The 14,047-nt window shown below is 45.0% G+C and overlaps 1 protein-coding gene and 2 non-coding genes across 4 annotated transcripts in view; all 3 read right to left on the reverse strand.

Moving 5' to 3' along the window:
- Positions 1-14,047, reverse strand: part of chd1 (chromodomain helicase DNA binding protein 1) — a 53,157-nt gene that overhangs the window by 9,195 nt on the left and 29,915 nt on the right. For both annotated transcript variants that reach the window (XM_063210082.1, XM_063210081.1), the window contains exons 23-31: positions 13,012-13,185; positions 10,483-10,643; positions 10,167-10,208; positions 9,436-9,569; positions 7,681-7,822; positions 5,250-5,400; positions 3,576-3,698; positions 1,637-1,780; positions 854-1,144 (exon numbers count right to left, since the gene is read on the reverse strand). In XM_063210082.1, coding sequence (XP_063066152.1) covers positions 854-1,144; positions 1,637-1,780; positions 3,576-3,698; positions 5,250-5,400; positions 7,681-7,822; positions 9,436-9,569; positions 10,167-10,208; positions 10,483-10,643; positions 13,012-13,185 — 1,362 coding nt within the window. The remainder of the gene's footprint in view (positions 1-853; positions 1,145-1,636; positions 1,781-3,575; positions 3,699-5,249; positions 5,401-7,680; positions 7,823-9,435; positions 9,570-10,166; positions 10,209-10,482; positions 10,644-13,011; positions 13,186-14,047) is intronic.
- On the reverse strand, positions 4,647-4,777 carry LOC134459129 (small nucleolar RNA SNORA71). The gene has a single exon (XR_010036781.1). It is a non-coding gene; the product is annotated as a small nucleolar RNA SNORA71 (small nucleolar RNA).
- On the reverse strand, positions 8,380-8,510 carry LOC134459131 (small nucleolar RNA SNORA71). The gene has a single exon (XR_010036783.1). It is a non-coding gene; the product is annotated as a small nucleolar RNA SNORA71 (small nucleolar RNA).

Genomic DNA, 14,047 nt, shown 5'->3' on the forward strand with positions numbered 1-14,047 from the left:
GACGTTGTGACCATTATGAAAGCTGAGCATTCATTTAGAGTTTCCCCTTTGAAATTGAATGGGGGTGAAATCTGATCTCTTCTCCTTGACTTGTTTGCCAAACAGCGTCAGCATCAGTACATGATTAACCTGCTCGACTGTCTAGGAAACGAGCAAACCATCATCTTGCATTTGTAAAAGATACAAATTAGACAGTACCTCTTCATGTAGAGCCTTGAAGCTTGTTACACAATGGTAACAACCAAGTTTTAATCTCTTAAGGGGTCATTCTGCTGAATCGGTACATATGGCCTGTCCCTCACAGTAAACGTGATCTTTCAATGTGTCTTTCATTCCATCCATGGCTGAAGGGCCCTTGAGCAAGGCACCTAACCCCACATTGCTCCAGGGACAGTAACCAATATACCATGTAAATAACTAAGTCGCTTTGGATATAAAAGCGTCAGGTACGTGTAATGTAAGTAAATGTAAGTGAATGTTATGTACAGCAGGGTTTCCCAAACTGGGGTGCGTGCACCCCTGGGGGTGCGCGGCCTGCCACAAGGGGGTGCGCGAGCTGAATAGAGTACTGGCTGAGATGTGTGTTTTTATACAGAATTCATGAACATTACACCATGTTGTTTGGTGAATTGTATGCTGGAAGGATCCATCTGAAGTGTAATTTATAACTCCTAGACTTGCAACAAGTCATGCAACAAGTTCCATTGTAATGATGGCAGAAAAAACTATTGGAAATTAGTTTTGCTCAAATTGTGCTGTTGTGCAACATTCGCTTAGGGGGTGCGCGAACCTCACTGAACTGTAAAAGGGGGTGTGCAGGGAAAAAAGTTTGGGAACCCCTGATGTACAGTACCTTCTCTGGTGGCTGCTCCTCTACCCTGGTGACAGGCTCCGGGCCCTTGGCCTCCTTCTTCTCCTTTGGGTCCCGCCTCTCTTTACTGTCGCGCCCGTCCTCCTTCTTCTCCTTCTTGATCTCCTTCTTGACCTCCTTCTCCTTCTCCTCGGGCTCTTTGGGGGTGAGGGGATCGGAGTCAGAGTCATCATCGTCCTCCTCCTCCTCGTCCTCCACCTCCTCCTTCTTCACCACCACTGGCTCCACTGCCGCTCGTGCCCGCCGCGTTGGGGGCTTCACAGGAGCGGGTTCCTGTTCAGATGGACAGAAACAGGAAATGAGGTCAGAGGGCTGCTTATCAGCTGATTCATAATGGTTAAGTGACAATGGACTGTACCATGGAAGTGCTGTGGACTGGCTTATGCTTTAGACAGTAGATTTTGGCGTCAGTTGGAATTTTGCCATTACTTCCTTAATGCATACATTGCTAAGGCACCGTGATCATCTCTGTGATCATCTTAAAGCCATACTAAAGTATTTCATCTTCAGCCACCCAACAGGCAAGAAGAGGAATTGTCTCTAATTGAGAACAATACAGATATGTTTGGGAGAAAAAAATATGTAGAGTTTCCTACATATGTAGAGTTTCTTTAAAACTCTTCCACTAGTAGAGATGGAAAAAAAAATATTGGGAAAATGGGGATATCACAATGTTCCAAAGGTCTAACTAAACTGTCTGGAGGATAGAAATGAAGGAATGTGGTGGCTCGGTATGAAGTGTGTCGGGCGTCTCTGTGAGCTCACCCTTTCTTCCTCCTCCTTCTCCTCCTCCTCTGAGCTCTTGTCGGAGGGCGGTGCCGACGACATGCTGTTCACCGCCTCGTCCACCTTAGCTGGCTTCACATTTTTATTCTTCTTACCCCGCGGTTTCCTCTTCCGCGAGTTGGCCTGAGAGAGAGAGAGAAAGAGAGAAGAGAGAGAGAGAGAGAGAGAGAGAGAGAGAGAGAGAGAGAGAGAGAGCGAGAGAGAGAAGAGAAAGAGAAAGAGAGATAGATAGATAGATATGACCATTATCACAGATGTCAAGGTCAGGTCAATCAGTAATCAATCAATCTCAATAATCAATCTGGGTACTCATCAGTCATCAAAGCTTTGCCTTTAATGAACAGTAGCTCCCATTTACGAAACACTAAAACAAAACACACAGATAAACTGCCAAGACCATGGCACAATTCAAAGAGAGAGCAGGGACCATTACCACTCAGGTCAAGGTCGGGTCAAATCGCTAATCAATCAGATGAATCAATCAGCTTGCAGACTAATGAATTAAATCAGACTGCTGTTGAACACTTGCTCCTGTTTACATATCTACAAAATGACTGCCAAAACCAGGTCATAAAACAAAGAATAATGCCTACGCCTAAGTTATCAAAAGGGCTTCTAAAACAGAGTAAGACTGTACAAACCACAGATGCACACAACTCGTCAGAGGCTGTGTGTGTGTGTCTGTCCGTCTCTCCAAATGCTGTGGCTCCTCCACAACAGCTGCAACAGTAACTGTGTGTGTGTGTGTGTGTGTGTGTGTGTGTGTGTGTGTGTGTGTGTGTGTGTGTGTGTGTGTGTGTGTGTGTGTGTGTGTGTGCATCAAATGCTGTGGCTCCTCTACCACAGCTGCAGCAGTGACAGGTTTGTGTGTGTGTGTGTGTGTGTGTGTGTGTGTGTGTGTGTGTGTGTGTGTGTGTGTGTGTGTGTGTGTGTGTGTGTGTGTGTGTGTGTGTGTGTGTGTGTGTGTGTGTGTGTGTCTCTCTAAATGCTGTGACAGTAACAGCTGCATTGTCAGCTGGACAACCAGTCCGCGAGACCCAGTGGCCCGAGGTCAGAAGTGTATCCTACCTCCGCGAGACCCAGTGGCCCGAGGTCAGAAGTGTATCCTGCCACCGTGCCCTCCTCCAACAACTGTGGCCGAAGCAGCTGCCGCGTCAAGACTACCCAGCCCACTGCCCCGTGGCGGCTGGCTTACCGCGCCTCTTACTCTTACCCATTGCTGTGTGGAGGAGGCAGGTCACCGTGCCACTGTGCCCTCTATCCACTGCCCTCTGGAGTAGGGTGAATCAAACGCCCCCCAAAAAAGAACACTTTGAAATATCCCACTCTGCTCTTGCAGTATTGTTCCTTTGCACTATCATAACTCCCTTGTAAATTTCTAGATTTGATCATTTGATTGATGTATAAGGGTGGCACAATAGGCTTGAAATTTTGAATGGTAGTGAATGGGCATTTTTAGCTAAATCTGTGCAAAGTGTATTCTGAGACAGTCATTTGGAAGAATGCTCCAGTTGCTTCTCCATTTCCCCCAGGACATCAAAACCCCAACAAATGGCTAAAAAATGGATACATGGGTGTTCAAACATGGCTAAATTGCTAGCAAATGGGTGCTAAAACCTTGCTGAAAGAAGGCTCAGTTGTGCAAAAGCAGAGTAGGCTTTTCAAACGTTGGGGCGTTTGATGCACCCTACTCTGTAGGCTGGCTAACCGTGCCACCAAGCCCTTTACCAGCTGCCCTCTGAAGGGAGGCTAGCTGTGTCCGCTTGCCCTCTACCTTGTGGAGGGAGGCTAGCTTACCATGCCGACTCACCCGCTCTGCCCTGTAGAGTTAGGTTTAACATGCCCGTGCACCCTCTGCCCTGTAAAGGGACGCTGGCTTGCCCTCTACCAAGTGCCCTGTGGAGGGAGGTTGGCTTACCGTGCCCGCTTGCCGCTGAGCCTCCTTCTTGGCCAGGTCTTTGCTGAGTAATTTGATGAGGTAGTCCGCCCGCGTCTGGAGCTGCTTGGCCTGGGGCTTCTTGTCCGGGTCGTCAGGGAGCAACTGATCAAGGGCAGACACAGACACAGACGACACAGACACACACACACGAAAGAATGGGTTTTACAATTAAGCAACAGAACTTAACTCCCAGACACACACAGTCAAGAAAGGGATTTCAGGCTTAGCAATAGAGCTTAGGTCCCACAGTTGCACGCTTTAGTGTTTTAGGTCTGGCTCACTTCCACAAGCCGTCTCTGTGGACTATCGTTTCTCATGTGTTCCATTTGCTACAGGGGCGCTGGATGAATTGGTTGAATCCCCTCACCATGCACACACACTTCAACACCCCTTCATAAGGGCCTCAAAAGTTGTTCACACTGTGTGGGCGTGAATGCTCAGCATGTGTGTAAAAATTGTCCCCACCCCAGTATTGTGCCATAGAATTTTAGCCTCGTCAGGGCCTGCTGTTACCACAAGGGTGTGTGTGTGTGTGTGTGTGTGTGTGTGTGTGTGTGTGTGTGTGTGTGTATGTGCGCGCGCGTGTGATAAGTGGGGAGCTGAGGTTTGACTAACTCAGATTGATGTGGCTGTGAAGGAATGATGCCTATTAGCATGTCGTGCAGTAAACTTGAAGAGCAGCATCTTGTGCAATCAAAGACGGTTGAGCGTTATGTAAACAAAGTGCCACAGGGTTCATAAATACAGACACCCGAGGCCACATGAGAGACATGTTAATGTTATGTTACAGGTGAGTTACGTTATGAATGACTCAGGTTGACAGAAATGTTAATGTTAGGTTCCATGTGAGTTTACCTCATGAGGAGGTTGAATAGAAATGTTCATGTTATGCTGTAGGGTATTTAGTTACCTTAATGAGTCAGTTTAAGATGAATTTTAATTAAATGTTAAGGGGGGAGTTATCCAATTGTATAGTAAACGTACATTGCAATAACTGGCCGTTATCTGTACTCATGCAATGTATTTCCTCCAATTTCAAATGGTTGGAAATGTCTGAAAGATACAGGGTTTGTCAGGAACAGTTAATCCAGCAAACACGGGAAAGACTTTCAGTTCACTCTTCCTGCATTATCAATGACCTGGCAACCATCACACATGCCATAGCCACTTTCGATACAGGGTTAAGGCCTGATGCTTTCATCTGATTTATGGTTTGTTCTTTTGAGGTCTGACTCTGCAAAATGCCGCCCTCGACCTCAGGAAAGTGCAATAAAACGGGAGTAGTTTCAGTGTAGTACGAGTTTGTTTAACATTAGTGTTCTTAGACATTCGTACTGTCCAGAATGTTGTGGGGTTATCTTATTGAGCTTGGTTGAGAGAAACGTTAATCTTCTGTTACAAGGGAGTTACTTTTGGGTTACCTTGAAAAAACTGTTATTGTTACATTGCAGGGGAGTTCCCTTCTGAGTCAGTTTGAGGTGAATGTTAATGCAATGTTGCGGAGAGTTATCATAATGCATTATTTTGGCAGGAAACAATATTACGTTGCTGGGGGGTTATCTTATGAGTCAAGTGAAGCCAAAAGCCTAAAATTAATGAATGTAATGGAGTTAGTTTGAGGTAAACAGTAATGTGGTGGTGCAGCTTAGTCACCTTATGAGTGAGGTTGAGGTCTGGGTCCATCTTGATCATCTCCCAGCTCCCGTAGCCGTACTCGTAGATGCCGATCAGCAAGCTGGCGTCATCCTCTTTGCCCCATTCAATGTCAAAGTGAGCTGCCTTTGAATGGCAAGGCAATTTATACCTGCAGAATAAAACAGGCACATGGGTTACACAACCAATAAAAGAAACAAGCCCCTAAAAAACAGCATTTTAAAAGCTCAGACATGTAGGGCCTATACCAGGCAGGGCTCCAGACTAACTTTTTGCACTGGTTGCACTGGTGCGCCTAAACATTTTTTTTAGGTGCACCTGCACAAAATTTAGGTGCACCCAAATGTTTTCACCACCCATACACACACGCACCTCAGCTTTAAAAAATATTAATTAAAAATAATAACAATAGCAATAATAATAGCAACAATAATAGAATAATAATAATAATAATTATTATTATTATTATTATTATTATTATTGTTGCTATATTTTAAAAGACCTGGAGCCTTTCATGTGCTATAGGCTAGTCTTCCAAATGCTCCTTATAAAAGACATGACAGTAGGCTACCTAACTAACACATCTTGGCTACAAGCAGTTTGGCTGGTAGAAAAGACCAAATTAATAGCCTTTTAGTCAGTATGTGTTTGACTAGTAAGACCAACATACTAGCCTTTTCGGCAATAAGGCTACGCACACGGCACAAGCACAGAGTTACAATATGAAGATAGATGGATGGATGGATGGATGGATGGATTTTTTTTTAACAAACCTTGCTAAAAATGTCATGATTTTTATCATTAGACACAAATAGCCTAGCCTATGTTTACAGTGGAATCTGAGGTGAATTGGGTTTTGTCTATTTCCCCGTTTTTGAGCGCTCTCCCTCTGCATAATGATTGTGGTATCTTAGCAAGCGCTACGAACAGACACGGCAGCACTAGTGCGCTCGCTCGCTCACTCTCTCTCTCTTTCTCTCTCCCTCTCTCGTGCTGTCTCAATGTGAACGATGCCTTGCCGACTGATAGGCAGTATGTAGCCTGCCCTAGTTCTAGTCGCTATCAAAAACTCTCACAGAAGTCCCGACAGACTAGCGCGTCACCTGTTGTTTGGCCAGCTCTTCTGCACGCGGCTGAAACGGGCAATTATCCGCACCCGTCTGCGTTTTTGTGTGGCAATGTTTAATATCCGCTCAAGCCATTTAATTTTCCCCGTGATTGTGACTCTCTCGTGTTTAAAATATCCTCAAGTCATTTTGCTGTTTTTACCGTGATTGTAACTCTCTCGTCCGTTGCAAAACTCGCCTGGTTGAGAACACAAAACTCGCTGGCACATGTGAACTCGGATAGCCTAGTTGAGCGAAGTCGAACATTCTATTCTGAAACGTTGGGCTGACGAGGAAGGGGGAGAAAGCTACCGGTAGTTCAGCGGAGTTGAAGCCTGTTCTCTGGTTGAAGGAATGACCGCATCGCCACGTTTTATTGTGTGATGATGGCCCACTAGAATGACTATTAATTTTATGTCCATTAAAAACGGTTGTTTGGTAATTGATTTTGTTCTACTGATGGCTGGTCGCACCGGTGCGCCTAAAAATATTTTTTAGGCGCACCATTGAAAAAAATGGGCGCATATGCGACCAAATTGGTCGCACTTTGGAGCCCTGCCAGGGCTATTCAATTGGAGGCCCGAGGGCCACATGCGGCCCAGATGCAGTCCACATGCGGCCCAGACATGGCCCCCAACTGAAGCAGTATACATTTCAGTTTTGTTACTGCAGTACAACACATTATTTGCTTGTGAATCTTCTGCTTGTCTTATACATTCACATTCAATGTGGTTAAGTTTTAGGTTAGAGGAACATGTTTAAAATTTGTTTGTGGACTACTGATTTTAAGTGTCATTTCAGTGGTCGTGATGTCTGAAAATGTGCGGCCCGACTGCAGTTCTTGGTTTCGAAATGTGGCCCAGATGAAATTCTAATTGAATAGCCCTGGCCTATACGTTGTCTTTACAGCGGCAATAATCGGAATGTTGTGTGCAATGGTGACGTTGCTTGGAAGGGGAAATCCCATGCTGCTTTGCACAATCGTTCCGATCTAAAAGACATCATGACAGCTGCCCTAAGCAAGGAAGCCTGAGCGAGGAAACCAATCAGAGAGCGGGGAAGTGTAGAAAGGCTTGACAAACAGAAGCTTACAGATCGTTTGAATAGATACAACTTACACGATTCGCTATGGGCTACGTATATGCCAAATTATACATTTGTAACGGCCAATAAACAGCCATGGGCAATCGTAAACCATAGCTTTAGGTAGCCTCCAGACTCGGTCACTTGTGAGATAGTCTGTTGTTAACCAGGCAAGACAAACAGCATTTTCCGAGCTAGATTGAGTGAGAGCGTGCATGAGTGTAGTGGAGTGTAATGCGTACCTCTTCCTCTCCTCTGGGTCTGAGGGGATGGCCTTGTGCAGGGGAGCCAGCTCCTCTTCATGTGAGATGACCAGCTTAGCGTTCACCTGCACACCTGAGATGCGGAACGTAGGGCCCTTCACCTTGCCCCGCCTGCCACCCACTGGAGCACACACACACGCACACAATGCATCTTAAAAAATGGGTCGAGGCATTTTCTCTTCACACCAAGTAAAGTCTGATTCATTATCTTGACTTGGCCCAGAGGGAGGGGGGTTAGGGGGTGTTATGTCTTGTTTTGGGGCTTTTTCGGCCCTTATGTAACCAGATCATGCAAAGCTGGCTGGGCGTTGAGGACCACACTAAAAAAATACACTACAGCTCTTCAGCACTCAGGGACAGTTTTGATCTTACAAAACCAAACACAGTTGACAATGATGTGAAGACACACCAAACTCATACTGTAACAAAAAGCCAAAGATAACAGACCAGGTGCAGTCTTTCAACTCTCATGTCTGGGCCCAGCGGCTGCAATTGGACATCATGCAACTTCCCATGTCTGTATGATGTGTTTATCCACAAGACTGAGATTGATAGTAAGCCTTAAGGTTCTGCAGAGAATCCCAATTGTGTATTAAATGTACATTGTATTAACTGGCTATTATCAACACTCTCCAGTACTCATACAATGTATTTCCTCCAATTTCAAATGGTTGGAAATGTCTGAAAGATACAGGGTTTGTCAGGAACAGTTAATCCAGCAAACACGGGAAAGACTTTCAGTTCACTCTTCCTGCATTATCAATGACCTGGCAACCATCACACATGCCACAGCCACTTTCGATACAGGGTTAAGGCCTGATGCTTTCATCTGATTTATGGTTCGTTCTTTTGAAGTCGGATTCTGCAAAATGCCTCCCTCCGGGAGAACGGGAGTAGTTTCAGTGTAGTACGAACTTGTTAAAATATTAATGTTCTCAGACATTTGTACTATCCACAAACGTTGCAACAGAACACATTTACGATGGTTGTTGGGAGGACTAACTCAAGTTAACAGACTACCGAGTTTCAAAACAACAAGCCATTAAACCTCTAAAACATTCACATCATGAGACATAGTAAAAACTAGACTGAACTAAAATAAAATGGACTAAAATAATAAAACCATGCTGAATCGGGGAGCAAATCTGGATGAAACTGAAATCAACTGCAGTGTAAATTAAGTGTGGCACAGCTGGCATCCCAACCTCACATAACACATTTGAGCTTCAGATATTAGTTACAATTTGTCAACACTGGCTTGATGCTGTACAGCTCCTTAAACAAAGATAATCTCAGACAATGAGGAAGTGCTTCAAAGTATTTCATCTAAATGAATGTGAACCTAGTTAAACACACTTGAGATTGTGCAAACATATCAAATAGGTGCTTATGAAAAGGGAACTAAAGGCCAAAAGGGCTCGGATGTCAGACCACACATAGAGATGTACACAGTCAGCATTTGAAGCTGTAAGCTTGAACACAGCGTCACGTCCAAATGCTATGATATGGCGAGGATGCTGTAAAATGTTTGGAAGTTAGCAGTGCGCACAGCCAAGGTTGCATGATCCCAGAAATAGCTTGTATTACTTATTTTCAAAGCGACGCTTCGATCCTCATGTTATGAAATCTTTCTCAGGCCTGTTGTTGCCTTGACAATAGACAGAAAGATTTGATCCAAGCAGCTGATAAGTAGTAAACAAGACAGGTAGGTTAGCTGCTGTGCTGATGTGATACCTGAGGTCTTCTCGGGGCCACAGGGGTTCTCCCGTAACGTCCGCACGCAGCCGTTATGCACCGTCTCCGCCAACCGTCGCAGATCATGCTCGGACTTATCCACCAGCTCCGCATCTCGCGCGATCGCATCTAACCTAGATGATTCAAGATGATGAGGGCATTTACATTACATTACATTTCATCTAACTGACTCTTTTATTCAAAGTGACTTGGTTATTTATAGGGTATTGGTTACAGTCACTGGAGCCATGTAGAATTAAATGCCTTGCTCAAGGGCACTTCAGCCATGGATGTAGGTGTAGGGAGAGGTGAGGGTGGGATTTGAACCTCCAACACTCTGATCTCAAGACCACTGCCCACCATTAAGCCACAGCTACACCAATTTCTCTACTTTTTCTTCAGGGGGAAAAATTGTGTCTAATCCTCTTTTGTTTTAATAACCATCATTCCGAGAAGGTTCAGAAGGTGATGGGGCATTAATACAGCGAGTTATACAATAAATTCTTTGTATTGTGGCATGAAAGAAAACCCTGCCAAATCCAGTTATGAGAATGCTTTCTACAAAAACCATTAAGGACAAAAAAGACCTGAACAACCAACTTTTGTTTGAATTCATTTAACTCTTCAATTAAATTGTGTCAATTGTGAAAGAGTCATGTGTGTTTTTAGATTTGCAAGAAACAAAGTTCTCAGTAAATAATAGGCAATAGGCAAAGAATAGGCTAAGTTACCTTTCCAGAGGACCCCCGAATTTTTTGTAGCTCTTGATGAATCTGCAAGAAGAAACAATGTTGTGCGTTATGGTCTACAACTTGTGGAATACGTAAGGGATAACGGCCGATGAGCTGACCGTTGCTTCAGCCAAGCCATTAACTTGGTGGAACCAGTCGACCTTGAAGGCTGTTCTCCATATACATATGTACATACATATGCACAGCATGCAGGTGTTCTCACATGTTTCTCAAGTATGTTTTACCTTATGGCTTATCGACTATCAAAATAATTGGCATATGGATTTTGTGATTTTTGCACTTTTGTTTTACTCACCTTCGGATTTCGGCGTCCGTGAAGCCCTTGATGTTTTCTCGTGGGATGGTCCGAGGCCGGCCGCGTTTCTTAGGCCTCTTCCTGTCCGACACCGAGTCGCTATCGGACCCCGAGTACCGCCGGTTCCGACTCCGCCGGCCCTCGTTTCCGTTAAAGCTTATCTGCACGGCCAAGCACAAATACAAGCACAGGAAAAGGAAAGTGTTAGTCATAAACAGTCAAAAGAATTGGAGGTGATGAGAGTTTCGGTTCTGATGTGAGAGGGAGTTGTGGCGAGGACCTACGTAAAATATTTACTACATGTTGACACTCTCAACACAAACTTCTAAAAGAACTGGCAGTGATGTGGTGCAGCACTTGACACCCAACCACAAATGGGCTTGCATGCCCATGGGGAGCCAGGTCTGAACCCAGCATGGGTCACTTCCCAGCCCTGCCCCACTTCTCTCTCCCACTCCCTTCCTGTCATCATGATCAGTCCTATCGTCAATAAGCCTGTTAAAAACAACATCAGCAACAAACAACAACAACAGCCACAATATCAGGGCCGGGTAACGCTAGTAAGTCCAGTAGAGACGCGTTTTCTACTGTGGAGGAATAGAGGGATCAGAATGTGCTGAGCACGCAGAGTAGAGCGTTCTAAAGGTCAACTGTATTTAGCAGAAAGCCCCCAGGGCAGCCAAGGCACTATTTGGAGACATTAAACAAGCGTGCAGAACCAAGAAACAGGTCCGACTGCCACTTAAGACCAGTGACAGCGCCTCACACAGATTTTAAATAGAACACTTACCGAAAAAGTATTGAACTAAAATCGTTGACATGGCAAGTCTAGTTTGGCCCCATGGCGATGCATTATCAAAGAAACAAAAACCAGGAGAGTTAAGGGCTCACTCTATACTTCAGCATACACGAGCAGTCACTAAATAGCAAGATGACCTAATAGTAGTAGCAAGAAAGCTGAGAAGCACTGAAGACTTCTGAAGCTGGGGCCTTACCCTAATATTTTAGCTCCCTTACTCAAATTGAGCATCTCTGCACTACTCTCTGCACTATTTATGAGAGTCTTGAGGACGGTATATGCTCATTTTCACAAGATTAACGAGGCAGCCCCCAACAGCTGACGGCACGTGTGAAGCCCAGAAACTCCCCGTGCTGTTACTTCATAGCATGTCTTATGTTTGCCTCTTTTTTTTCTCCAGTCAGTTGAATGCTTGTCATTCCAGCGTGCTGATGTAACTGTTCCACACACCAGCCAGTCAAAGGCAAAGTGAGTCTGAGGCAGATGTGGCAGATGGCAGAGACAGGTTTGTGCACCTGTAGCCTTCATAATCCCTCATTATCACCTTATTTCATAAGGTATTTGGATCACATCTGAACAATGCGGGAGGAAAAAAGACTGTGAATTGATATGGCAGTCAAGTCATGGTGAAATGCCAGCAGTTCTCGAACATTCTGTGTATGCTGCTATGCCATGGGAACATTCCACCTCAGTGCCTGCTGAGGCTGCAGCACTTGTAGCCAATGGCTGTACATTCTATTCTATGGACACAGAACGTTACCCCTGATTTGAAGCATCCTCAACTGTCATCCTCAACATCCTCAACTGTCAATTTGGCAAAAGCAGACATGCATTATCCAGGTGGGAATTTCCAATCAGCAATGAGACACCAACTCGATATCAAGGTGGGTAGTGCTGTAATTTCATTACTTTTAGTAGTAACGTAGCAGCGTAACACATTACACTTCAAATTTCAGTAACGCCGTAACACTTACTGCACTTTACAGTTACTTTTATTTCATACAATAGTGGCGATAGCTGTGGTTGCACCGCCCTGATGCCTTCTACGACATTGCATCACATTACATTACACTTAGCTGACACTTCTATTCAAAGCAACCTGCAGAAATGTACAGGGTAATGGTTACAGTCCAGAGACAAATGTGGGGATAGTTGTCTTACTCGAGGGCAAGTCAACCATGGAGGGAGGAAGAGATTGTTAAGGGTGGGGATTGAACCTGCAACCCTGTGATCTACAGTCCAGGTCCCTAAACATTACACCTCACGTCTGCCCGCAGCACCACGTCTGTCCTCACTAAAAAAAAAAAATGTCAAAGTCCCAGCCAGAGCGAGCTCTCAGCTGTGTCCCCCTCTGCACTGCAGTCTCCTCAACACCTTGGTGCACTTTGTATAACCAAGTACAATGGATCCCTGATGCCTAGAGTGCATCTTAATATGGGACCTTGCCTCCTCCACCCGCTTCTTGTCATGATGACATCACTGACAACAGCATTATATTTCAATATCTTGCAAAAGCTCAATTGTAGAGTCTTTTTCTCGTTTGCAATTGGGATGGTGAATGAAAAACAGTCCCCCAAAAGTTGTTGTGGCGAAGCTGACAGCTGGGAAACTTTATCGTTTTCTCCACGGAGGAGGGGCCAGGAGGCGGGACGAGGAGACAAGCACAAGTGGAGGAGGCAAGGTCACATATTGGGATGCACACTTATTCTCCATCCATTCTCCAGACTCACCGCCTTGGTGCACTTCCTCATGCGCGGCAGCAGGTAGATCTTCTCCAGCTCCTTCTGCCGCTCCTCCTCCTCCAGCCTCAGTCGCTGCTCCTCGGGGATGATGTCGTCCCAGTGCCGCTGGCCCCGCTCCCCGTCCATCTCCATCTCCTCGTCCTCCATGGTGAAGTTCGCCACCTAGAGGACGCAACACGGAACAGCAGGCCAAGATAGTCAATGCTGGCGTACAAAGGCAAAGTGCAGTAATGTTTTGCTTTTCTGTCAATTGGCGTGACGCATACATTTGGTCAACATTGGCTTTAGACTGAAAATGGTCCTCATTACACCTCCTTTGAATTGTGACAAAGCCTTCCATCATTCCAGAGTCAATGGGGATAGTGGAAACACATGTCCGCTGAGGATGCAGGTCACGATGGAATGTACAGGTTGAAGAAAATTATATGATTTATATGTGAAATGTCTTGGAAATCAATAAATGGAAAAGAGAAGGATTTAGGAGAAGAGGATCCCAGGTGATTTTCATTAATAACTTTGCTGTGCGCATAGGACATGCAGAAAACAATAGGCTTACAGCCCCCTTCTTATGGAACAGTCTTGCACAGGTCAAGGAAGCGAGATCACACTTAAGTAAACTGAAACTGTTCTGTCAGGCTGAGGGTAAACTACACTGGAATTAGTGGGGTGGTGGGGGCGGGGATGGAGGCTGCGTTTTATTAGGCGTCCCTGCCAATAAACCACCAACAAACCATCTGTTAAAACACTGCTGACAATGGGCAGTGTTTATTTAACTATTGTTTAACTATTTACTCTGTGGAGGGCTAATTAGGACAAAGGGTTAACACTTCAAGCTACTTAACAGGTAGATGAGAATTGAGAGGTTTTTTTTTCCTCTCTTCACAAGAGATGTTAAAATAGCAACAAGGGAAAAGGCCATCAACGATGTTTTGCAGATCCCCAATAAAGTCTGATCATTACATCCTGACAAATACAACACCATTACCATCTTAATGCCTAAACGACTAGCAAATACACTGCATGT

The sequence above is a fragment of the Engraulis encrasicolus genome, chromosome 11 (genome assembly GCF_034702125.1).
Source record: "Engraulis encrasicolus isolate BLACKSEA-1 chromosome 11, IST_EnEncr_1.0, whole genome shotgun sequence".
Lineage (NCBI taxonomy): Eukaryota > Metazoa > Chordata > Actinopteri > Clupeiformes > Engraulidae > Engraulis > Engraulis encrasicolus.